The 25909-nt window shown below is 45.1% G+C and overlaps 1 protein-coding gene and 1 long non-coding RNA gene across 26 annotated transcripts in view; both read left to right on the top strand.

Moving 5' to 3' along the window:
- The window catches only part of KCNMA1 (potassium calcium-activated channel subfamily M alpha 1), a 730733-nt gene that overhangs the window by 347373 nt on the left and 357451 nt on the right, over positions 1–25909 (top strand). For all 25 annotated transcript variants that reach the window (XM_045083539.1, XM_045083521.1, XM_045083540.1 and 22 more), the window contains exon 3: positions 17271–17332. In XM_045083539.1, coding sequence (XP_044939474.1) covers positions 17271–17332 — 62 coding nt within the window. The remainder of the gene's footprint in view (positions 1–17270; positions 17333–25909) is intronic.
- On the top strand, positions 17340–19052 carry LOC123393007. The gene is made up of 2 exons (XR_006607708.1): positions 17340–18722; positions 18827–19052. It is a non-coding gene; the product is annotated as an uncharacterized LOC123393007 (long non-coding RNA).

Raw genomic sequence — 25909 nt, 5'->3', positions numbered from 1 at the left:
TATAACTCTTTGAGGTAGTTGCTCTTCTTACTCTCCTCTGACAGATACAGGAACCAAGCCATAGGGAGTGACCTACTCAAGGTCACATGGCTGCTAAGTGTCTGGGTCTACAGTCCAGCCCTTAACCACTGTGCTTCCTCTCCAGGAGAGGAGGGATCACCCACATCACTCAGAACATTGCAAAGTGTCCTCATCCGGGATTGGTAGAAAGAGAAGAGGGACCTTTTTCCTTGGTTAAGGGCTCTAGAGCTACACTGCCCAGCAGAACTCTCTGTAAGCATGAAAACCGTCTCTCTGGGCTGTCCAATGCAGTAGCCACCAGCCTGAGTCTGTTAAGCACTTGAACTGTGACCTAGTGGGACTGAAGGACAGAGTCTTCAGTTACATTTTATTTTAAAGTTAAAGTTAAAGTTAAATGTTACTTAACTTTGGTTCATTTCAATGTGAACCTTGACACCAAAGCAATACAAAATATTTTTCTGTTAAACACAACTGTGTTGTTTCACTAACACTCATTTGCACTAAATGCCGCAACTGTTGTATCACGTAAGACACTGTTGTATTTTAGGTGTAGTGGGCGCACACAGGTTGTTTCTAGTAACCCCTTAATGACTTTCATTATAAATAGCATGTTGATGTAAAATGTATTTGACATATACGGGGTTACACGTGCATATCATTTAATGTAAATATCACTTAAATATCACTTAAAATGTAAATATCACTTAAATTTTTTTTTTAAACATGTGGGTACTAGGCAATTTAAAATGACAGATGTAGATTGAATTCTATTTCTGTTGGTTGCTGCTGGCTTGAATTTCGCCCTCAGGCCACTCTAGAGGGTGGTTGGTCAAAGGGAAAGAACCTATTGTGTTTTTTGTCGACACTGAGCCATCATCCTGATGACCAGCCCTCCATGGACCCCCGGGACCTCACCTATTCATTCCCATTCCCAGGGACCAACGTGAGCTGTTGTGACATAGCTTTGTGGGAGGCAGACATTTGTGGGAACTCATACATTGCACATAACCTCCATTTTGCTTAAAAAAAAAGGGGGGGGTGTGGACATGTTTGGAGGTAAGGGATCTTTGATCTTTGAACAGGATCCTGCTCATGTTGTTCTGCTCTTGCCTGTTTCATGGCCAGAACCGAGGCCTGCATTGCTGCTGGGAGGAAGCAGCTGTCCACCCATCCCCTCCGTCGGGGCCAAACCCTGCACCTGGACCCAGAGGTGCCAGGGCACAGGGAGTCAGGTGGCTCTGCTTGCAGAAAAACCACCTGCCAAGACACTCATGCTACTGAAATCCCGGTGGCAGCAGATGGTCAATCAGTGCAGGCCGCCGGCTCAGGCCCCTTCTCACATACCATCTGTGTCCCCCAGAGGTGTAGGATGCAGCAGCCTCCCCGTCCGCCTTGGTGTCAACAGGGGTGGTGGGCGTGTGTGAGAGAGGTGGAGCTCCTCCTCAGCAAGACTGAGTTCACTAAGGACTATCTTTCTAGAATCACTCAAGTGGGGATTTGGAGGAACCAGATGGTTTCCCCTTTTGCCAATGCAGAGCCTTGACTGCCTGCATTGGGCTTCCATCTGCCCAGACTCCTGACTCATGTGTAATCTTCCCCTTCCCTCTGCCTGGAGATTCTTCCCACCCACTGCTCAGGTGACAATCATTCTCATATACATGCAGTGTGTGCTTTTACTCAGGCTGCACATTGGAATTAACTGAGAAGCTTTATTTTCTAAGACAGCAGACAAATGCTGATGCTTTTTCCTGCCTCCCAGGGAGGCTGGTGTCATTGCTTTGGGGTATGGTTTGGTGATCTGGGTTTTATAGGAAACAACAAGTGTTGGAGAGGATGTGGAGAAAGGGGAGCCCTCTCACACTGTTGGTGGGAATGCAAGTTGGTGCAGCCACTTTGGAAAACTATGGAGATTCCTTAAGAAATTAAAAATAGAGCTTCCCTATGGCCCTGCAATTGCACTACTGAGTATTTACCTCAAAGATAGAGATGTAGTGAAAAGAAGGGCCATCTGTACCCCTATGTTCATAGCAGCAATGGCCACAGTTGCCAAACTGTGGAAAGAACCAAGATGCCTTTCAACAGATGAATGGATAAAGAAGGTATGGTCCATATATACAATGAAGTATTATGCCTCCATCAGAAAGGATGAATACCCAATTTTTCTATCAACATGGATGGGACTGGAGGAGATTATGCTGAGTGAAATAAGTCAAGCAGAGAGTGTCAGTTATCATATGGTTTCACTTATTTGTGGAGCATAAGGAATAACATGGAGGACATTGGGAGATGGAGAGAAGTGAGTTGGGGGAAATTGGAGGGGGAGACAAACCATGAGAGACTGTGGACTCTGAGAAACAAACTGAGGGTTTTGGAGAGGAGGAGGGTGGGGGGTTGGGTGAGCCTGGTGGTGGGTATTAAGGAGGGCATGTATTGCATGGAGCACTGGGTGTGACGCATAAACAATGAATCTTGGAACACCAGAAAAATAAAATAAAATTAAAAAAATAAAAAACAAGATCTTTTAGAAACTTTAAAGTTCTCCTTTTCATAAGGGAACCAATGCATTAAGTGGATGTTTCTCCAAATGTGTCAAAATTACAGGGAGAGGGGAGTACAGTGTGCTTGTTGAAAATGCAGAGTTCTGAGTCATCGCTCAAGCCTTAGGAATCAGGATATCTGGAAAATTTTCAACAAATATTTAACAAAAACAGAATTTATGACGAATAGCCCCAATGGATCACAGGTACACTGTGATGTCAACATCACTGTATTAAATCATTAACAACTTCATATGGCTTTTTTTTTAATCCCTTGTGCTTTTTAAAAGGGCCAAGGAAGAAGGCTAATGCAAAATTCAAAGGAAGTAATCTCTAATGATTCTCACTGTTAAATTAAGACTTCATAAAAGAATTTTCCATTATGGGGCATAAGACTGGAAAATATGCTGATCATGTATACATAAAGCAGTAAACATGCTATTTCCTTGGGGATGGGAGAGAGGGTTTTTATGGTTTGGGGGCAAGGGGGGGGTCAGTGATTACCTTTTTTGTCCCCATTTGGTGTGGGGGAGGGGTCTACTATCATAGCTATCCAAGAAAACCAGCCTTGATGCTTCTTTACCAAGGAACTCTGAAAGAGCAGATGGAACTCTAGAGTTCCACCAGGTGAAGGTTTGGGGGATACTAACAACCTCATAAGCTAAAATTCAGGAAGTACCTTTGGTGTCATGGATTAAAAGAACAAAGATAGGAAGTCAAACCTGGATTTGAGGCCCAGCTGTGCCTATCACACTCACGTTTAAGCTCCCTGTGCCTCAGTTTCTCCATCCTCACTATGGAGATTACCTTTTCCTTCTTGAGAACAGTGGGTTCTCCTTCCATTTAGTTCAGTGTATTTGACCCTAACACCATCTTGGTCTCTCCTTTCACTCCGCAAGCATCAGTGGGACAATGGTCAAGAAGCTTTGGATGTACTGTTTTCTGCATGTAAAATGTTTGTCTTATGCTAGTTGACATCTTCTTATCCTTCCTCCCTGGGGAAACTGCCTTGAACCTCACAGTCGAGAAAGCTCTCTACTCCTTTTCAGACTCCTCTTTACTATGTACAATTTTTGCTCTCTAGTGTGACCGTGGGTTGAGTGTTTATCTTTCCTCTAGACCATAAGGTCCATGGAGGCAAGAGCCCTCTTTGGTTTTCTGCTGTATATCCAGGCTTAGCACAAGGTGTGGTATACAGTAGTCACTCAATAAATGCTTATAGAATGAATGGCTGGATGGCTGGTTGGATGAATGGATAGAAGGTGGAGACAGAGACACGAGTGACACACTGCTTGCCCTTACAGAGACACGGGCAAGAGACTGAGAGGAAAACAGGTGACAACAATGAAGAATGAGAGAGTGCTTTGGGAAAGTCTCCTCAGAGTCTTTCAGGAGTTGCCTTCAGTGAAGCAGCAAGATGAAGTTAGGGAAGGCTTAGAGTTGCCACCTTGTCTGCTTCTGAATGACTTGATTTTACAGTAGAAGAAATGAAGGAAAGAAAGAGAGAGAGAGAGGAAGGAAGGAAGGAAAAGGAAGAAAGGAAAAAGAAATGAGGCCTTAAAAAAAAAATCCAATCACCCTGTGTGTAATTGAAACAGCATTTCAAACAACATCTAGAATGGGAGCTTCAAATGATAACTGTGGCTGCTTCTGGAGAGAATATGTCAAGTAGACCTGCATTCTTCGGAAGGCTGGTCAGCCCAGAGCACACAGAAAAGCCAAATTAGTGCCAGAAATTTCTGGCAGGAGGTGGAGCTTGAACCAAGGGAATTGGGTCTGTCTTTCCTCGGTCTTAGACATGTCTGGGAAAAATGCGCAGAAGCATGATCTTTGGTTCTTTTGATTTTGGAAAACTTGTGGACAACTGTTGTTTAGCACCACTTCTTTCCAACAAGAAAGGGAATTGTTTATCAATGAGATCCCGTTTTCCATTTGTGGTACTTTTTGATTACTTTCTTCAGAAACAAGTCTCCTCAGCCACACCGTTACAAGTCTCCTCAGCCACACCGTTACAAGTCTTGGCTGAAGTATGTCTTCAGAAATCTAAGCTTATGTATCAGAAATGGGAGTTTTAATAGTTTTATCAGCAGTAGTGACATATCTAAATTCATGACATACCTTCTTATGGAGAAGATATATCAGTTTAATTAAGAACAAAACCAAAACATGTTGTTGGCATTGTCCAGCACATTGGACTAGTGTACAAAAATGATTTTGAATAATATTTCAAGAGAGAGTTCTGGCCAGTTTTCTCCCTTTTAGAAGCCTTCAAATTTTACAGATATTTTAAGGGGATTTTGTCCAAATAGCACAGACCCAAATAACCCATCTAAAATGTTTTTACACCCATACTCAAAGAAGACAGAATATCTGGAAAGGATTGACTTTTGGAAATTTTTTCTGATGGCCTAAAGCAGTGATTCTCAAAATATGGTCCTTTAACCAGCAACATCAGCATTGCCTGGAGGTTGTTAAAGATTCAAATTTTCACGCTCCCCCAGACTTACCGAATTGCAATGTCTGGGATGAGGTTCAGCAATATGTGTTTTAACATGCCCTGTGGATAGTTCCCATCCATACTCATATTTGGAAACTACTCTTAAGCTATAGCATAAATGTCTGGAAAGGCTTTTGATGCTGGGAACCTCATCTTGGCATCTGTCATCCTCCTCTGCATAAGAATCAAAAAGAGAGTTCAAGTTCTATAATGCAGGACCATTCTCTCCTATTCTGTATCCCATGCCAGCTCACCTCAGAGTCTGTAGTGGACACTTGGTAACTGCATGCAATGAATGAATGACCGGGTAGCTGTGGAATGGTGTGGATAGTTCAGAAAAATGAATTCTTGTGCATAAAGTTTTTTTTTAAAGATTTTATTTATTTGTCAGAGAGAGAGAGGGAGAGAGAGCGAGCACAGGCAGACAGAATGGCAGGCAGAGGCAGAGGGAGAAGCAGGCTCCCTGCTGAGCAAAGAGCCCAATGTGGGACTCGATCCCAGGATGCTGGGATCATGACCTGAGCCGAAGGCAGCTGCTTAACCAACTGAGCCACCCAGGTGTCCCGAAGATCTTATAATGGAGTAGACATGGAGGGGAATTAAGTGATCAGGATGGGGCTGTGCTAAAATACACAGCCAGATGATAAGAGCCCCGAAACCCCTGAGAAGGTGATGGTTCTCCCCCACATATAAATAGAAAATTTGGCAAACCCATACAAAGACTGAAGGACATCTGCCCCAATTCTGATTTCTTTCTTTCTTTTTTTTTTTTTTAAAGATTTTATTTATTTATTTGACAGAGATCACAAGTAGGCAGAGTAAGGCAGAGAGAGAGAGGAGGAAGCAGGCTCCCTGCTGAGCCGAGAGCCCGATGTGGGACTCGATCCAAGGATCCTGGGATCATGACCTGAGCCGAAGGCAGAGGCTTTAACCCACTGAGCCACCCAGGCGCCCCGTCAATTCTGATTTCTCCTTGATAACTGTGTCAAAGCTCTTAAAAATAGGGAATACAAAATTCTTCCCAAATTTTTGGCTCCCCTCTTGCTGAAGACAGTCTGTGTGCCTGCTCTGCCTATAAAGAGACTGAAGTAGAAAGGAGACCTGAACATCATACATACACGTCCTCTTCCTCCTTTTAAATGGCCTTGAATATACAACAAGTAGCATTACCTAGGCAGTCCTCTTTCTCCTTGTTTCCCAAGAGCGATGCCGAGAGAGGCAGGAAAGCTATGTTACCTGACCATGTTCCAGTCCCTCCAGCCCTACCGCGTGCCCCATGCAAGTGGAGTTTGTGATTTTTCTATTTGGTCTCCCGTGAGCCAGAGCTGTGGTTCCGCTGTGTGGCATTATTAGCATCTGATTGTTCTCGGGCCACGGGGAGATGCGTGAGATGTTGCAGGAAGTAGGGCGGCAGCTGGGGCTGTGGTCCAACCTTTCTAAATGAACAGTGATGGAGTGGGGTGTGGGCCCCCTCCCCCACCGAGGACAGCCATAATTGCACGAGTTGAGATGTGTACCACTGACCCTTGCCTTCTGATTTTCCGTGCTGTTGGGACGGGAATGTGTGAGCATGAGGAATGCTATCTCATGAAGATTTCCACTTCCTTCAAGAAAGGCAGCTTGTTTGTAGGAGTACCACAGTAAATTCAAAAAGGATTTTTTCCCAGAGGTGAGGGAAGGAGGGAGAGATGTCAGAAGTGGACAAGCTAGTACCTTCTCTTTGGACACTAGGATCTCAACCTACCACAAACCTTAGCACAGGGGGCTTCCTGGTTTCATTCTTATCTAGATGGCATTTGCCAAGGTCAACCCCTTTGTTGTCAGCTGTTGGGTCTACAAAAGAGGAAAAACAATATGGTGCTTTGGGAACCAAGCACATGAACGTGAGCCTTTATGGTCGAGCCTGGCAGGGCATAGTGGGGCGAGGCACTGATTTTGAAGGTTTGTCAACATTGGTGTCAATGTTTTATTGTCAGTTGAATGATTGTTTATCATCTTTGACCCACTCTTGACGTGCAGGGCCTTTGGTGGCCCTGCTTTCCAGGTTGCGTTGACAATCTTTTTTTAAAAGCAACACTATTGGTGGCAAAATGATTATTGTAAAAGATAGAAAGTTTAGATTGTTCTAGGGGTGACTTGAAGGTCCTATTAACCCACTAAGTGGCTGTAACTAAGCCATTGCTACAGTTTGGCCCTGAAGTTCAGACCTTAGGGACCAAATGTCTTGTGTCCATGATGTTATCTTTTAGAGGTTGTTACAGATTTTAAAATGTTGTAAGCCAAAGGTGTACATTCTTTTCTTTTCTTCTCTTTTTTCTATTGTGGTAAAGGATATATTCTTTTAAAACTCCCTGTCATATCTGGGACTTTAGCTACATTTACCCAAAGACATATTAGGTTCTGGCTCTAGTTAGAAACCCTGATCCCTGAGAAGTTCATAGTCTTCTTTGTGTAACTGTAATAGATGGGGCTGAAAGTGGGAGGGGGAGATGGGGACTCCTGTAGGTTCCCTGCGGCTCGATAGGGATAGATTCTGGAACCAAGGGGAAATTCCAGCCTACTAAGGAATAAGATCAAACATCCCAGAGAGGCAGGAGTCACATGTATGTAGTAAAAGTTTCATACAGGGCCCCACTGCCATTGAGAGGAGAGATATTAGTATCCCTCTGGAAAGACGATTCTGTTTCTTTTGAAATTTAAATATACTGATAGATTTTTCTTGCAGAATCTCAGAATTTTTCTTCTATTTTTTTTATTGTGATTAACGTCATGTAAGATTTGTCATTTTAGCTACCTGTAAGTGTATATAGTTCAGTAGCTTAAAGTACTTTCACAGTGGGATGCCTGGGTGGCTCAGTTGGTTAAGCAGCTGCCTTCGGCTCAGGTCATGATCCCAGTTTCCTGGGATCGAGTCCCACATCTGGCTCCCTGCTCAGCGGGAAACCTGCTTCTCCCTCTGTCTGCCACTCTGTCTGCCTGTGCTCACTCTCTCTGACAAATAAATAAAATCTTAAAAAAAAAAAAAAAAACACCTTCACAGTGTGGTACAACCATCACCGCTATCCATCTCCAGAACTTCTTGATCAATTTAAACAGAAACTCTATACATATTAAACAAGAATTCCCTATCCCCCTCTCCCCTGCAGGCTCGGGCCACCACCATTCTACTTTGTGTCTCTGTGAACTTGACTTCTCAAGGTTCTGCATGCAAGCGAAACCATGCAATGATGGTCCTTTTGTCTGGCTTATTTCACTTAACACAATATTGCCAAGGTTCACCCATGTGGTAGTGTCTGTCTGATTTTTTTCCCTTTTCAAGGCTGGTATTTCATGATACATATAGACACCATTTTGTTTATCTGTCCATCTATAAGTGGACATGTGGGTTGCTTCCAAAGCTGCTACAAATTTGGGTGTACAAGTATGTTTTTGAGTCCTTGCTTTCACTTCCATGTTTGCCTTCAGTATTCTGTAAGAAAAGGACGGTTTGAGAAGGAAGCCAAAGATGGCCATAAATTTAGTCCTTGGTGATGGTAAGTGGCAACTGGTGACTGGACAGTTCTATACAAGTTTTCTCATCTTATGAATATAATTAAGTTTAAAATCCAGTTGGCCAGACCCTCATGCATTTAAGCCAGACAATTTCCCCACAAGCTCATTAGGGTCAAACTTGGGAGCTCCACCAGCAGATAGAAATTTTCCCCCAGGATTTTCAGTAATTAGACAAGAAAGGTCTCTCAAACTTTAGCCCTCGAATGGAAGGCTTTTATCAAGCTTGCCAGTTTATCAGTTTAATGCTGTTCATAAAAATATGTGAAAATCAGGGGCACCAGTTTGGCGCAAGGGGTTAAGCTTCTGCCTTTGGCTCAGGTCATGATCTCAAGGTCCTGGGATCAAGTCCCACATTGGGCTCTCTGCTCAGCAGGGAGCCTGCTTCCCCCTGTGTCTCTGCCTGCCTCTCTGCCTACTTGTGATCTCTTTCTTTCAAATAAATAAATAAAATCTTTGAAAAAATGTGAAAATCAACCTTTTAAGTTTTATATGATGCCATGGTATATAAGATTTTAGTGTCATTAAACCTCAATTATCAGGAAAGTTTTGGCCCAATGTTCCAATTGCTTTCGATCCTTTCAGTTTCTTGTTTTCATTTATAATAAATTGGGGCTTTTAGAGAAGCACATTTAACTCTTCTGTATATTTGTGTTGTGCAAAATGAAATGAGCATGGTTAACGAAATCCAAGATGTAACACTGTTGACATCTCCATGGCAGTAGGGAAACACTGACCTGCAGAAATATGCACAACTTGTGCCCCGGAGTTATAGCAACATGGTCCCTCGGGAGGGAAGAGATTGCGCAACTGATGTATGATTATGCCCCTAATACTTCCTTGGGGAAAATTAAAAAAAAAAAAAAAGAAAGAAGAATCCAGACCCTTGATATCTATTCCATATTAGTCAAATTCTCCTCTCCCCGCTGAAAAAAGCTCATTATTGTGCTTAGTCTGTTTGCCAACAGATGTGTGATTTACAATAAAATTGTTTTTAGTAGTTTGCCTTAAGAAGGAACCCTATTATTTTCCAGGATTTTGGAATGGTCCTGAATGGTCCTATGGTCATTCTGAAATTACCTAATTTGGAAATGGGCAGAGATACATTGCTAGGAATGTGATTGGTTAATAAATATTGATAGAGACCTAGTATTTGTGATTAATGGGTAGAGTATCAGTTTATCTCTGTGTCCCTTGCAGTGTGTGTGTGCGTGTTTCTGTATTCATGCATTGCTTATACATTAATATTTACATTATTTTGTGTATTACTTCCTTCTGACACGTACTTCACTTTGTTTTCACACATTCCCAGTCCCGATCCTAATTTGAATTCTCAACTTCTTCCTGTAGCACTCCTGATATCTGCCACCTTATAATTGAACCGGTCTTTCAGAGAGACAAAGTTTCCCTCACTTCTTTGTAGGTGGCTTGTTTCTTTATAGCCCAGGGACCCGTGAACACTCTGGGACTCCATAGCCTCTTCCTTCTCGGTGCAAAACCTTTTCTCTTGAGGCTCCTGCCATCCTGCTGAGTCCTTACCCTGTCTGACCTCCCAGATGCCGACGTCCCATTCAGGGCGGCTCCATCCCCGACTCCTCCTTCCTTCCCCTTCCCCCAGCTGCAGCCGTCCCCTTCCCCCTTCCGATCTGCACACTGATCCTCCTTGCTAGGCTCCTTGCCTCCCAGATCCTCGACCTCCTAAACCGTGATGCTCTCCGGTCGCTCTCCACTCCAGCCAGGGGTCCCTTGGATCCTGCCTTCATGGGAACTATACCTCACCTCTTTCTGGGGTTTTAAGCTCCAAGGTCTTACTCTGTGAAGGGTCCATGTCCTTCCAGCTCTCTTTTGCTTTCATTATACCCAGTGTCCAAACATATTCTCCTGACTGTTCTCCAAATACACATTTATTTAACAAATATTGATTGAGACACTTTGCTAGCTTCTGGGAGTTTAGTGATGAGCAAAAATGGACAGGCAAACTGTCTTCATAGAACTTGCAGTCCAGCGGAGGAGAGAGGATTTGATCAAGTGATTGCACCAAAAAATGTAAAACTTTTGCCATGCTAAGTGCTACAAACTACTGTGTTCATGGGGGGACTCTCTGCATTAATGGCAGGAAAGTGGCAGCAGAGCAGAGATCTGAAGGATGAATGGTTTATGAATAGAGGTAAGACTTTTTGGAGGACTTGTGCAAAGGTCCTGTGGTAGTTGGGGTGGGGAGACACACATGGTGAATAAGAAGACCTGAAATTTCAATTAATTTCAGTCTATAGCAGAGGAAAGGGGCCAGGATTTGCAGGGTCTCATAAGCTGGGATTTTTTTTTTTTCTTTATACCCAAAGCCATGGAAGTCATTTGGAGCAATTTAAGGGGTGGGAAGTCCTCTCCAAATTGTATCTTTTGTCCTAACAATCCAGTCTAGTCTGTAATGAGTATGGCTTTAAGTATTGCATTATTGGAAGCACCAATTTAAATGCCCCCAAAGGCATCAACGTTTTCACTAGGCTTCTGTACATTTGTATAAAGCACAATTTTACTCTTATCTGGAAATCCCACGTATTTTATAATTCTAAATAATAACTACTGAAAGCACTTCTTTATTTTATTCTTTCATCTTGAACATATCTGTACTTAAACCGTTGTTTGGAGTCTTGGCTTTCAGTGAATCAACTTGCAGCCTTTTTGTATAAGCAGTTCATAAGTCAAAAGTAATGTGCCAGAATGTTATTTTGGAAACTTAGGGGACCTTTGGATGTTTAAATGGCACTGTCAAAATATTGGTTTTATATTTTACAAATCTTTTGTTATTTGGGATAACAAAAATACCTTTCTTGGTAGCAAGATCATGTCTTCTCTTGAGAGTGGTTGAAGGGTGAGGAAAACATTAGTATACTGGCAGACTGGGAAGAAAAACATATCCTTTTTTTTTTCCTTAAGAAGAAACTGATATTCAGAGTGTGAGCTTCTTTGGGCAAAACCTACAGAAACGTGGGCTTTTCAAAGATTCACAGAGGCAAGAGGAAAGGAGACTGAGCGAGACCTCCCCCACTCATTTTTCCCTGTAGCAAGAGCAGAATGAGGCACAGAGCCACGAGAGGGCCAGCCAGTGGCCCCTCTAGGTTGTGTGGTTTCGTGCAATGGCACCTGCTTGAGCAATTGATTGTGCTACAGGACACACAAAAACCATGAATCCGAGTGTCCATCGGATTCCCGCTTACGATTATCTGAAAGAAACCCTCTAACCCAGATTAGTGACATGCATAATGGCCATTGTGCCGAGTTACAATGACATACAAATGTCATACAAATGACATCTCCTTGGCATCAAAGAATGCTGCCTTCTCCAGCCAAAAGTTTTGAGTTCTTTCACTATGAGCGAAAACCTACTTAGGTCCTGATCTCATGACCATCTGTTCCAAAGGCCCATTTCACAGGTCAGGACGTGGAGTCCTGGAGGTGAGAAGTGATAGGCTCAAGAGCATACAGCTTATGGGGACAGTGGGGATTCCAACCCAAGGGGGCCTGTACCCTCAATGCCAGGAATCTGTCTGCTGATGTGCTGGTGCCTGCCTTTCCCGGCAGCAGACTGGTGGAGTGGGGGTGTCAGGGATTTCCGTTCTTCTCCCTGGCTTTTCTAACCTCCCCTTCCCCTCCCGCTTCGGGGGTCTGTGCTGGTAGTGGTGTTGCTTCTGGGTCCTCTCCTTCCTTGGACATCCCAGAAATGTCCGTTCGTAGGTGAGGCATTTATCAAAGCCACAGGGGACACCTTAGTAATTTCAGCTTCTGGATTCCATGCTCATTGAGGGCAAAGACCAGGCCTGACTTTGCTCTTTTTGTTTTCTTTTTCCCTCTCTCTCCCTCTGGGCTTTGTACAAAGGGGTTCAATAAATGTCTGTCGGAGCTGTTAAATTCACCAGACCAAACATTTTAATTTGGAGGGTGGAATGATGTTATCACTCATAAACAAAACATCCCCACATTGTTTTGCCTTGGGAGTTCTCATATCTATTGTTTTTATATAGTGAATTTTATTGTATATAAATTATACCTCAATAAAAAAAATAGTGATGTGCCTTTGGGATTATATGTAGAAAATGGTCCATTTTTGGAGGGGTCGCTGCTGCCAGTGACTGGCTAGGCCCCAATTAAATGTGCAGAATCATTAATTAGGGTCATTTGTTCTGCTGGAACCTGATAATGTATAAAACCTGCTCAGGAGAGAATTAATCCATCCTCTTCTCTGTCCTTTCTAGAGTACTCCTAGCATGATTCTCAAAGCCTCCAGGCCTCATACATATGTTCTAATGGGCTAATTGTTAAGGCGACATTTGTAAATTAATCTCTGACTTGAGCTAAGTGGTTTCCCCTAATGGCTTTAATTCAGTGACTCCCATTCTTGGCCATATATCAGATTCACTGGTGGAGCTTGTGAAAAGATAGAGGTGCCCAGCTTGCCCGTCCCCCCAGCTGGCCACTCTCTGGTTCCAGGGCAGGGGGAAGGCATCTCTGTTTTTTAAGAAATGCCACTCCTGGGAGGGGATTGTGATGGGAGCTGCCTTTCTAAGCCTTTGCTCCAGTGAGTGTCTGGAGGCCCTCGCAGACTCGTGACTAGTGTCTACTGAAAGCACTTGGGTCGAACTCTAACAACTTGGAAAACCAGTTTCTAGCACAGGCAACATGTTTAAGAGCCCACCTTCCTGATTCATTCATTCTGTGTTCATTCTTACTGGGACTGTCCTTTCCATGGAGATCCTCAGTGACCTGACAGGGGATATTCTGTGCGTTGCCATCCTGCTTTCCATTTTCATGAACTTTCTGAGACATTTGAGAGATCTCCAGGACCTGCTGGAATGACCATCATGAAAATATCTGTGAACATCCCCTCTCTGTGCTCCATTTATCATCAGGCTCCTGGTGCCAGGCGTTATGGACAAACTTTTTTTTTAAATACAATGCATGTCTGTATCTGTGGGTCTTTTCCTGATATTCTTCTGTGCAAACACATGTAGTGTTTGACCTTCCATTTCTGAGAACAGATAACTCAAGGGTACCCTTGTGTCAATGACATTAATCAAATCACTTTTGTTAGGTATCCAGCACCTCCGTAAATATCGCTCAGTACTTCATATCATCATGTAGCATGAGGTATTTTTTTGTCAACCTAAGAATATGGTGGCTCGCGCCATTCCAGGTAGCCGTGATGATCTGGGGACCCCAACCTGTGGAAAGCTAGGAAGGCTCTGGCGGAGGTCAGCGCACAGTGTGCCTCGAGAGGGAATGCTCATATTGTCCCACATGTCAGACTGTGTTTACAAGGTCTTGTTTGCAACAGCTTTGTGAAGTGCTTGGTTATTGGAAGGGGTCTTCTGTGACCCTGCTGCTGGAGGGCTAGCGCTTCTCAATCTCAGATGTTGTGCTTCTCGTGGCCTCATTTTACCATGTCCCTTGGACTAAGTGCCTTTTATTCCTGGGACTATTGAGGCACATGGAAGGACTCCCAGTGGCCTCCCCCCTTACTGAAGGGATGCTAGAGTAGCCAATACAGGTATGGAGAAGGGACACATTGAGAACAAAAACCATATTGAGACAAGAGCCCCTACGGTTCCCACCCATCCTTAACTTCTCCCATTTATATCTCTACCTAGTCAATACCTCATTGCAGATTGACTATACGTTTGCCGTACAACCCGGCACAAGTTGCATCATCGCGTAATGTAACATAGGTTACTATGTAAGGGTTACTCCACAAAGGAGTGTGTTTCGTGACTCCAAGTGGACTTTTTCCCACTTTTCCTAGGGCCTCAAATATAGCAGATGTGAAATAAATACTTAGATAATTATTTCTGGGTGCTCTATAACATAACCACTGGCATTTAGGCTAAATATCTAACCATTGTTTGCAGTTGGACCTAATTTTTTCATATTTAGAGCAGGGTTCTCAGACAATGGGCGATTTGTCAGAGTGAGAGAGAGGTATAAAGGATGGAGAGAGAGAGAGTGCTAGTCCTTTGCCAGGGCCTTGTAGAAGACGAATCTTTGTTGGACTCCTGTTTTCATGGTGTAAGCCAAGGAGCTGATGCATTTTCTGTAGTGCTTGGATCCAGGTTGACCATGCAATCAAGCCTGACCTGATAAAGAGCCATTTAGCAAGTTTAAAAATCACATGCCTAGTTGCCTTAATCCTGAGAAGTTGGTCTGCTCCCCGTTGATCACATCAGTCGTGGAGGCGGGTGGGTGGAACAGTTGGACACCCTGTGCCTCAGGAACCAGGCTTCTGGCCCACCATGTGGACCCAAGAACAGGCTCACTCATCAGGATCTTCAGTTCTTGGAGGTCATTTGCCTTTGGATTACTTCCCTCCCTTACCCTATCAGAGAGGTGCTGATATTTGAGTTTGCATCTTAAGAAGCTAGCAGGAGTCCTCCCCTCCTGTCACTGGCTGATTTGCTTAAATAAGCTGCACATTATTCCCCGTCACAGAGGCCAAGTGAAGGCAGCTGGGACAAATCAGAGTCGGCTACTTGGTCTGGCCCCCCAGTGCTGGGAAATCCTCACCATTGCAGGAGAGCTTAGATTCTGAGCGTGTTGCATAATGATGTAGATGCCATTTGCAAGGGCTTCCATCCTCTTTCCTCCCCTCTCCCCTGCATCCCTGCCCTTCCCTCCCCTCCCCTCCTTGGCCGGTATAGCCCGCTCTGACCAGCTCAGGATTCACACACACATACACACACACACACAGTCCAGCCAGCAGAGATTAGTCTCGGTCAGCTGTTTATGAATGAAGAAGAGGTCCTTCCCCTGTGTCCTGGCCACACCCCTTCCCTTTGCAGCATTTTGAGAATGAGGTCGGGGCCAGGATCTAACTGCTTATGTCTCAGAAATAGCAACACAGATCAAAGTTAATCTGAAGCTATTTGTTTTGGTGCCTCATTCAGATAATAGAGGGGGGAAAGCCAGGCTTGTTTATGTTTTTGTTTGTTTTTGTGGATGACTTTTACAAAGAATGAATGAGTGAGTGTGAGGGGAACGTCTGGGGTGAGCCTGCTGGGGGGATTAGCCCCCGGAGAGATGGTGATTGCCCGCAGCAGATTGCAGTGCTGCCTTGGATTCAGTTGCAGCGTGGTTTAGTTTTTGAGACAAAATGGAAGAATTAAATAAGCCCCAGTGGTGTACTGCTTTACCACTTCCTCTCATAAGGATAGTTTGTCAGGTGCTGTGAAGCTGTGTCTTCCTTCCGCTGTTTGTCACTGTCGGTGTTTACTGTGCGGTCGGCCGCCTGTCCGGCAGCTCCATGGGGCTCTGCAGTGTTTCCAGCGAATGCCGTATGTAGATTTCATTTCCGCTCCGCTGCTTTGGTGCACACACACAGTACAGATATGTGTGTGTGGTCCTTTCTCTCTCTGTAACACACACACACACACACACACACACACACGGCTTGACCATGCCCAGTCATTACATAAGCTGGGATTCCTCTCTCTCCGCCAGCTGCTGCCAGAGGGATGGCAATATGTAGATACTCAGAGGAGACTGACACTTCTTTCCTTCCAAAGTCCCTTTAGGAGATAGCGTGTCTGAAAGGTCGTTGCTGCGCCCTGGCACTGTGTCTAGCAGTGGTGTTGACTTTTGTTTTCAATCTTCGCATCTTTCTTATTTCTGAGCATCCATTTAGATGCCCTACTGGTCTCCACTGTGAAAGACTAAATAAACAAACTGGGATGGAGAGAGGGGGCAGAAGTGTCGGTGTCTGCCTCAGCGGCGACATATGGCTTGGATGGGCTTCCATGTGACAGGTAGTCTTTGAGGGAGATGCCAGACTGTCTTCTAGATCAGCAGGGATTAATTCTGAGTGAAGAGTGTAAACATGAACAGGGATGCTTGTGTAGCTGGCTCTAATGTATTACCAGCTTTGGCTTTCCTCACCTAAACTGTTTCCAGAATACTTGAGAGGTGTTATAAGTACACACACACACACACACACACACACGTCCAAGCAGCAGATATGTGCTTTTCAAATTGATGGTTCTTGCCTGGAGACAGGAAGTAAATCAGGGTTTGCGTAGGCTATCGGGCAGAAGTAGGGACTGACCGTTCTTGCGTGTCCCTGTGAGGGGTGTAACTGGGATTGACGAAAATGTTTGAAACTAGATGACAGTGATGGCTGTACCACTTGGTCAGTTACTCGAAGTCATTGAACTGTATGCTTAAAATAGGTGAATTTTATGGTATGTATCCACTGCCAAGTGGTATCTTGGCAGAGCTGTGAAAAATTGATATTCCCATATTTGAGTTCCTCTGGGCCCTGGTTGCATATAACATGACCCATTGTGTCACCTGAATGTTTGCCTGCCCTTCCCACCAAAGACTTCAGTTGCTGAGAAGCTGGATCCTGTTGAGGACAGGGCAGGATGAGAGCCATAGATCCAAGAGTCTGCCCTGACCCCTGTTGGCCGGCACTGAGGTTGCTGCCCGCTGCAAGGTGCGAAGGCCACATCAGGGCGTCCAGTGGGGGCCTCCAGGGACTGAGATTCCCAAGGGGGCCCCAGAAAGCAGTCAGAACCCTGCTTCCCAGCTGCTGTCGCCTGTGTCCAAAAAACCCCAAACACGAAATACGAAGCTTCCTGGTGTCGGCTCTTAAGTGATGACGTTTTCCTCTTCTTTTGCAGGTTGTCTTAGTCTTTGCTCTGAGCATTGGTGCACTTGTAATATACTTCATAGATTCGTCAAAGTGAGTATTCAAATACGTTGTCTTGCTCTCTTTGCTAAAACAATCATGAGCCTCTGCATTGATCAAGGGATTTACTTTAACACTGAAATTTGGAAGGCTGTCCGTGGAAGGCAGGGCTACTCTGGGCTGGTCTTCTGATTGGGCAAACAAGCTCTCACGAGGAAGGTTACTTTGACACTGCTGGCACAAGTGGGAGGGAGTGGTATCTGAGGGTAAGCCTTTTTGCTGGGTATTATTTATTTTCAGATAGCTATTTCCTGTTGAAGTATTTGCACTAACAACATCAAGAGACTAAGAGGGCTCTGGTATGAGTATTCAGCCATCAGGAGGGTTACACATATCCAGCCACCGAGGGTCTGAGCCATTCTTGCTATGGGTGGAAAGGGCCTCTTCTCATGAGGGATTCCTGATGCCGTCATCTTACTGGAGGTCAGATTAGGAAGCGTGGTTCTGTCCTTTGCTGCTATCAAGCAGAATATTCCGTGGGAACATTGCTTGTTAGTGCTTCTTGACTTGTGAAGGTGACGGATGGGATGGAGGAGTTCATGATGACTCCCAGAGGTGTAGGCCCACGGCCATCTAGCATTTCCCAGAGCGGACATTCACGCAGACCCCTGAGGTGCCAGTTGAATGAACTGGTACCCTAGGGTGAGCCTGCAGTGGGGTCTTGTGACAGAGTTTAATACTTTATCAGAGGCAAAAGAGGTCACGGAGCAGAGCTGCTAGGTGGCAGCCAGCTCTGCCCTGCTTCCTGCAGGTGTCACCCCGGGGTACCTCATCTGTTCCAACTGTTCTGTTGCAAGCTTGAGGCTGACAGCATCTGGGAAACTGGAGCTGAGCTGGTCTGATGCGCCTTTCTGTGTGACATGAACTTGAACTCTTGGCCAGCATTGTCCACTGTTAGAGTGGTTTCACCTCTTTGAACTCTATCCGTGGTATGGCTGCCTACTGGAGTTTGACTCCAGGAACCTGCTTTGTGTCCTTGTTGGCGTACACCCCGGTGTGCCTGAATTCTGAGCTATGTGCTCTTTTTCTGTGGTTCATTTCATGAACGCCTAAATTCTGAATTTCTCAGCGGCATCTGGTCACCAGCCAAAGGATTTTGTGCAGTGCTGAGGGTGCTGAGGCCAAAATGCCATGTCAGGGAAAATAAAGAAAGCATCCCTTGAATCACTCGCCTCTGGGAATCAGCCAAGTCTGAGAATCTCAGAGGTCCTTCAGCCCGTCCCTATGCACAAGGCTGGACTGCTCTCCCCTGCCTCAGGGAGAGGGTCCTTTCAAAAGCCTCCGGAAGACAAGATTCTACATGCGCCCTCCATCAGCTCTTCCCAGTCAAGAAAGAGAAGAGCTGTTTAAGTCTGGAAGACTCCCAACTGGTATGGCATGGAAGGTAAGCCTCTTTTAAATATCTCATCTTAATGCTTCTGGACCATATTTGAATTGAATCAAAGATCTTCTAAAGCCCCTTGTCTTCTTTCCTCATTCTCTTGCCAGGAGTGGCGTGTTCTCACATGCCAGGGGGTGCAGACCCCGTCCGCTTCCATGCCAGGCTCAGCAAATGGGTTTGGGCATGTCGTGTGTCTGCCCCGGACAGAGCAAACCCTCACACGGGGGTGAGTATGGCGATCGGTTCGGAGAGATGCCTCGCCGCCTTCTTTCCCTTCCCCACCCTTTCAGCTCCTCTGTATTTCTCAGAAATAAAATGCTCTTATTAGATGAATTTGAATTGTGTCCTTTTTTACAGTGTCTACTGAGAGGCAGTCTTTGGTTCAGTAGATTCTGGTGTTCTCGGCTCCATGTGAGAGGTTGGAAAGGAATGGACTTCCCCAAGGCCAAGAGCCCCTTCCCTGGATACGCTGAAGCACCCCAGTGTCCTTGGGATTTCGTTCTGATTTTGCCAAGTCTTGGGAAAGCCAGCCTCGGGAGCCCTGTCTGGCTCTGTCTTCTTTTACGAACTTGGAAAGAGTGTATTCCAAAGATGGACATTCAGTCCTATTCTCCTCTTTTTTTCAGCAAAAATGCCAATAATCTTAGAACCAAGCCTGTGTCTCTTCTCCCTGAGGTCTGTCCTAGCCTTAGTCTTTCTTCTCTGTGACCGACCTGGGTGGTTTGGCATAGCGAGCCCTGGTTTATAAGAAGACCTTATGTTTATTGATGTTAGCCCTTCTACTTTCCATTTGCATTGCTGTGTTTGATTATAGCCATCTCCCAAGGTTCTGTCCTCTGGGTGACCTGATCAGCAGAGCCAACACCAAGGAGCCTTCCGTCTTTCTGGGGAGTCTCCGCGAAGAGTGCGCACATTAAGTAAGGGGAAGAAGTAGAATTTGTGAAGTAACCTGTATGGCAAGTCCATAGATTCCCGGGAATAAAACAACAGCAACAATGAAACAAACCTATGAGACATTGTAATCAAGCAGAGTAAATAAGAGAAAATGAAATTCTAGCCACATATAATATGCAAACGAAAAATGTCTAAGAAAGCTGAATGTTGATTCTTAAAATCCATTTTTCCATTCAAAGCTCTCATCGATTAGACACACTTGTAGTTTGGCTGGCCATCTGGGCGTCTTGGAAAGAGAGCTTTAAACTTCCCTTGGGAACTTACACGATATTATCACCCTCAAAAAACCTAGTCTTCTTCAGATCAATTTTTGTTAGCATTTACGCCCTTCACATATATCAGTCAAATAAGTCTACAGGCTTTCCCTTTGCATGAGCCTAATTGGGTAGACACCATTGTGAGGTGGCTTGTGTCAGTGAATTTTAATCACAGCTGGCCTCCCCCACAATGGTGGGGAATGCTCCAGCAGCACAAGTTCAAGGTGTGAAGTCTCTCTGCACCCAGCCCCTTGAAGAGCAAGATAAAGGCTGATTAATATAGGAAAGAGGCTCTGAGGGGCTGCCCTGATGGCTCAGCGTCAGGCAGGTCTATTTGGTTGTGCTAATGGGCTGGTAGGCTGGCTGGTTCGTGATTCCCCTTCCGTGTGGCAGCAGGTGGGGAAGGCAGTTCAGTTAAATGTCGTCATTGGTGGGCTCTGTGATCGTGTTAACCTTTCCAAGCTTACTGTACTCTGAAGAGGCAGTGGGTAAGTCATTTCCAAAGACCGCTTCGCCTATGCATCTTTCCTTTCCCGTTGCTGGGCAGTCCTTTTTCATTCAAGGATTCGAGGGGCCCTTCCTTGGGTCTTAATTTTCCTAGAGGGATCGCCCCAGAAGAATCACTCTTGCAGCTTCAAGTGATTGCTGTCTAGCTAGGACAGATTGTGCTCAGAGCTCCTGGAGTTGAAAGCCAAAGAGAATTACATTAAACTGTGTTAAAATTACGCTTCATCATCCCAGTGGTAGACTCTCTAGAAACACCCAAGCAGGGGGGAGTTGTTCCACCAACTCTTGGATAGACACAAGTGTCAGTTCCTTACAGACACAGAGAAGCGTTAAGCCCTCCAAACACAGCAATCCCCTCCCTCAAAAGATATTAAATGAAGCCACACAAGGCAGACACTGCCCCAAAGAACGGTTTCTTTTTTCATTTCTTTTTAAAGGTGTTCTGCCCAAGTTAAGGCCTGCGCTGCTCCAGCTCCTAATTCTGATGTCTCTTGATCTCTACGCCGACCCTTTCCTCCCACATGTTCTGATACTCTGTGAAGCAAAGATTTTTTAAAAATTGTACAACCGAGTCAAAAGTGCCCCAGACACCCTTGGGTGATAATGTCACCATTGCTGGCCCCATCCCTGTCTGTTTCCTCTCTTTGACATAGGAACAGTAATTCTTTTCTAATAGATAAGAAAAAAAAAAAAAGACCCAACGATGTCAGTGTGAGTGCAGAATTCATGGGTTGCATAACGCAGCAGTTCCTGCTGCTTCTAGAATTTCAAGAGAAAGTTGGAAGAGACAGAGGCTTCAGGCCCTGGGTATTTGCATTTTTTTTCCAGGGGCATTCTTGGAAAAGATGACTCACCTGTGGGGAGATATTTATTCCTTTGATTCATGTTTAAGCTCAGCTACTTCTCATGCTACAGTTCTGTGGATTATGAATATTTAATACCGCGTATACTGAAAATGAAGGTCAAGTCCTGCTTGCTGGTGACTTCAGTGCAGGCTCATGTCTCTGCAAGGCAAGCTACCTGCTGTTAGCCGAGTAAAGCTGAAAGGTTATACATTGTTAAAATTTTCCTTAATGACTTTGTCTGCTCCAAAATTGCTGGCACACAGTGGGGGCGCCTGCTGGTTTCACCAGTCTTTGCTCTTGGCTTCTCATATCAGCGATGCTGCTTTGGGGATATGGACATTAGAAGGAGGAGGGAAGAACAGTACAAATTTTGGAAAGCATCTCATCCAAGGGCTGGATTCCAGGCTAATGGCAGTGTTATGATGTGAAAATGGTCCTCCCCAGGTCTCCAACATTCATATAACATTTTGTGTGTATATTCATCGGCTCATTCATCTTGGAGTCATTCGCTCATTTGAGACCTCTTCAGTGTACTACCACTGAAGATGTTCCACACGGTAAAATTGCTTAGGGTTAGGTATGGCTAAGGAAGATTATCTTGAAGATTGGAATAGAAATTGACAGGTTGTTTTCATCCTCTCCGAAAATAAAACTGGTACCGTTGATAGGATGGGGATACCCAGAGGCTTCGCAGAACTGGCCAACCCCCAGCAGTCTTACCCACTGAGTGTTCTCATAGGAGGGGCTCTAGTCCTCCAGCCTGGAAGTTGTCCTCAGAAAGGCCGGGAGAACTGACATTCCCTGTGCGAGGTATGGTGCTAAGCATTACGGTACACACCACACATGACCTCACTGAATTCTCCCAACGATCTGATCGGGTGGGTGTGACTACTCTTCCTGCTGGGCAGGTGAGGAGGCTGAAGATGCAGCATTTTTTTCAACCCACAGAGCTCATCTGTCATTGGGTCTGGATTTGAACCAAGCATGTCTAAAGGCATCTCTCTTCCAGGTCTCGAAGTATGATTCCAGACTTCGAAGTGAGTCCGTGCCTTGAGTCAGGAGTTGTAAGAACAAGGAGTAGCTTAGCCTCTGTACCTGACTCGTCTGTCCTGTTTTCTCTTTTGTTCTCCATCTTTCCAATTTCTACCTTTGGAGTCACCAAGTCTGCAAGTCAGCAGTGCCTACGGGAGTCTTAGCAAGCTTCCTTCCTAGGACACGAGACATGTGGGACATGTCTGTGGAATGTGTTCTGTCTGGTGTCTGTTTAGGTCTGGATTCATTTCTTCCTAAATTATGGCTTAATGAGACTCCCTTCTCTTTTCTCTCAGTGGGGAGGCAGCACTGGGTGATGGAATAGGGTCGAGTTAGCACAGAACAAGGAAAGCTGATTGTTTCTCAGGGGCTTCTCTCATTTACGGGATTCTTTCCCAGTAGAAAGACCTTTCGCTTCCTCCCATGGTACTGACCTTGTCCTCGGTGCCTGTCATTTTGGCACACAAAAACAGGTAATGAGAGAGTCCCCGTTTCTCCATCAGACAGGTTCTTTTATCTCTCTAGAGAGTTGTAGGATTTCATTAACTGGTTGTAGTTTTGCATTGTGTTCCTAGAAAGTTAGTACCATCAAAGCAATGCACCCAAGGAGAATTTGTTCCCAGAGATGTTTCTGTGGAGATCTTTGCAGCACCGTCGGATACCCGATCTCCTCCAGCCGGTCTTATTCTTACTGGCTGTCGCACAGGTGTCGACCCAGTGCCTCTGTGTGCCAGCTTTGTAGCGGACACCTGGCAGAGCTGCGAGGATCGCGTTGTCACCTCCACGACAGCACAAAGTCATCTGTAAATTACTACAAAGGCTGTTCTCACTTTCCCCATGAGCACGCCCCCCCCCCCCACAGGAAGAACAGCTGGAGAGCCCACGGCATAGGCAAGAAAGCTCTCCACCTCTCTCTGTCCCCAGCTCCTTTATGGAACTTGACATTTCTAGGTGCTGTGCTGAGAAACTCCCTGCCGTTCTCTGCCTTGAGGTCCTCGTTGAGGAGTCCTGCTGTGCACTGAACCTCTGTTGAGGAAGTCAACACAAGTCCCTGTGTGTGCAAAGCATCTCCCTGTTCTTTTTCTTTTTTCTTCCTTTTTTACATACTCCCCCCCCCCCCCCAATTTTCTCTGTCCCTCACTGACATTTTTATTGCCAGGCTTTGGTTTGGAAAATTATGGGTAGGGAAAGTTCAAGGGCAGGATGTTCAGAACAGCACTGCACATCTGTGAAGGGAGCACAACAGGAGAGCCTGCAGCTGTTGAAAGAATGGAGTGTCAGATGGTGGAGGAGCTGGGCCCTGGGAGGGGTGGGGGAGGGGAGGCCCCCTCAGGGCAAAGAGTCTGTAAATAACTCCCAATGGGAAGTCCTTGTCCCCTGGCAGAGTTTAACCTTTAATGGCAACACCAGATTCTCTGACACGGGTGCAACCCCAGCTCAGCTGTGCTACTTCTTCTGGCTTTCCAAAATGCCATTTTCTTTTTTATTTTTTTTTAAATCAGGTGAGCACAAACCTGGTAGAGGAGACAGGTGGAGGATATGGAGGATATGCTGGAGGGTAGCTCCTCTTTGTTCTTCTCCCTTTCCTCTGGGTGAGGTGGTCTCAGCTGCATGCCTCATTTCTCATTGCACAGGTGATACAGAGCTACCACTTGTGACCGTGTCCAGAAGCATCCGGACCTGCTCCTCTTTAGCATTTCCTTGGAAAAGCTCAGGGACTATGTTAGGAGTGGGAGGGAAGACAGAGCTAGACCTTCCAGATTTGCTACAAAAGATAACCTGAGAGAATGACATGTCTGAGCTTGAAGAGACTTCAGAGTCCTCTTGGTGCCTCTGTTCCCTGGGCCTCACCACCCTCAGTGACCCGCTCAAGGACACCCAGCTGGCCAGGGGCAGACCTAGAGCCAGCACAAATCTCTCCCATTTCTTCCTGATCCCTTGGGTTCATTCTACCAAATATAAAGTGAACAAAGATGTGATGGCAAATATTACCCATGGACTAGCAAAACAAATAGTGATTTTTACGCCCATTTTGAAGTCTCAGGCTGTCATCATGGGGGCAAATTTAGGGCCATGGAACAGAACAAAGATAATGCCAGGTGAGCACTTGGGATTCATTTGCCTCATCCCCCTGGGCAAGAGGCTCTGAAATTCCTTGATTTATGATCCTTTTTTTTTTTTTCCCCTTCCGTACTATTTCGGGGGGGAGGTAAGAGCTCAGCTGTGTTGTGGAAGGTTAGCAAGGCTGAGTGCTTTGGTTTGGCTTGTTTGGAATTTTTTTTTTCCTGGAATTTGTTATGCATGACTTTTGAGGACATTTTGCCCAATGGCTCATTTGTTTCCCTATGAAAACACTATCTGATAACTATGTCTATAAATGCATATTTACTCTCCTCTCCAAAATTAGAATGAATTATTTCTTCAACTCTCACCACTGTCCAGAATTTCAGAAGAGAACTTTGGATTATCTGACACTGTTTCAGCCCTTTTGGCTCTTGTAACAGAAGGACTGTTTTAGGGAAAATGAAGAAAATGCATTCCTTTGAAGATTCAGTTAGTTGTTTATGTCTTCTGCTGTGAGCGTGTATTTATAATGCTCGAGGGCTGGATTTTCTCCCTGGTCCTCTACCTAAGGTCATAGTCAGATATGCCTTCAGGACCGCCAAGGGATCAGGGTGGGAGCCATCTGGAGAGAAAGGTTAGCACTCAGAACGGTTTAATCCAAACCCAAGGACAAAGCTCATGCTTATACCACCGCCATGCTTGTGCTGAGGTTTGGTACAGTCTGTTACAACTTTATGATAGGTCTTACGGGCTGCAGATGAGAATGGAGATGTGACCTCTCTTTCTGTTTTTATTCCCCCTGTTCTTCTTCCTGACGCACTGACAAATGGTAGTGTTGGGGACACTCTGGTCAATGACGAGTCATTTGTGGCTTAAAAATGGAATTTCTTGCAGCAAAGATGCCCTTGGGACTTTCTGATGCACATGTCACTATTCATAGAATTTGGGAGAAAGGAGTGTATGTGCATCTGTGCGTGTGTATCTATAAGGGACAATACTGTCCCAACTCTAGATTGATGGGAAAACCTAGAATGGGAGGTCTGGCCACAAGTCTCATCATAACAGGGATTTCTAGGAACATCGCCAAAGGCAAGGGAAGCAAGGGCAAAAATGAACTATTGGGATTTCATCAAGATCAAAAGCTTTTGTACAGCAAAGGAAACAGTTAACAAAATCAAAAGACAACTGACAGAATGGGAGAATTATTTGGAAACGACATATCAGATAAAGGACTAGTGTCCAAAATCTATAAAGAACTTAGCAAACTCAACACCCAAAGAACAAATAATCCAATCAAGAAATGGGCAGAGGACATGAACAGACATTTCTGCAAAGAAGACATCCAGATGGCCAACAAACACATGAAAAAGTGCTCCATATCACTCAGCATCAGGGAAATACAAATCAAAACCACAATGAGATATCACCTCACACCAGTCAGAATGGCTAAAATCAACAAGTCAGGAAATGACAGATGCTGGCAAGGATGCGGAGAAAGGGGAACCCTCCTACACTGTTGGTGGGAATGCAA

The sequence above is a fragment of the Mustela putorius genome, unplaced genomic scaffold, assembly GCF_011764305.1.
Source record: "Mustela putorius furo isolate JIRA1106 unplaced genomic scaffold, ASM1176430v1.1 tig00000698_pilon_pilon_pilon, whole genome shotgun sequence".
Taxonomy (NCBI): domain Eukaryota; kingdom Metazoa; phylum Chordata; class Mammalia; order Carnivora; family Mustelidae; genus Mustela; species Mustela putorius.
This window is presented reverse-complemented; position numbering and strand designations above follow the sequence as displayed.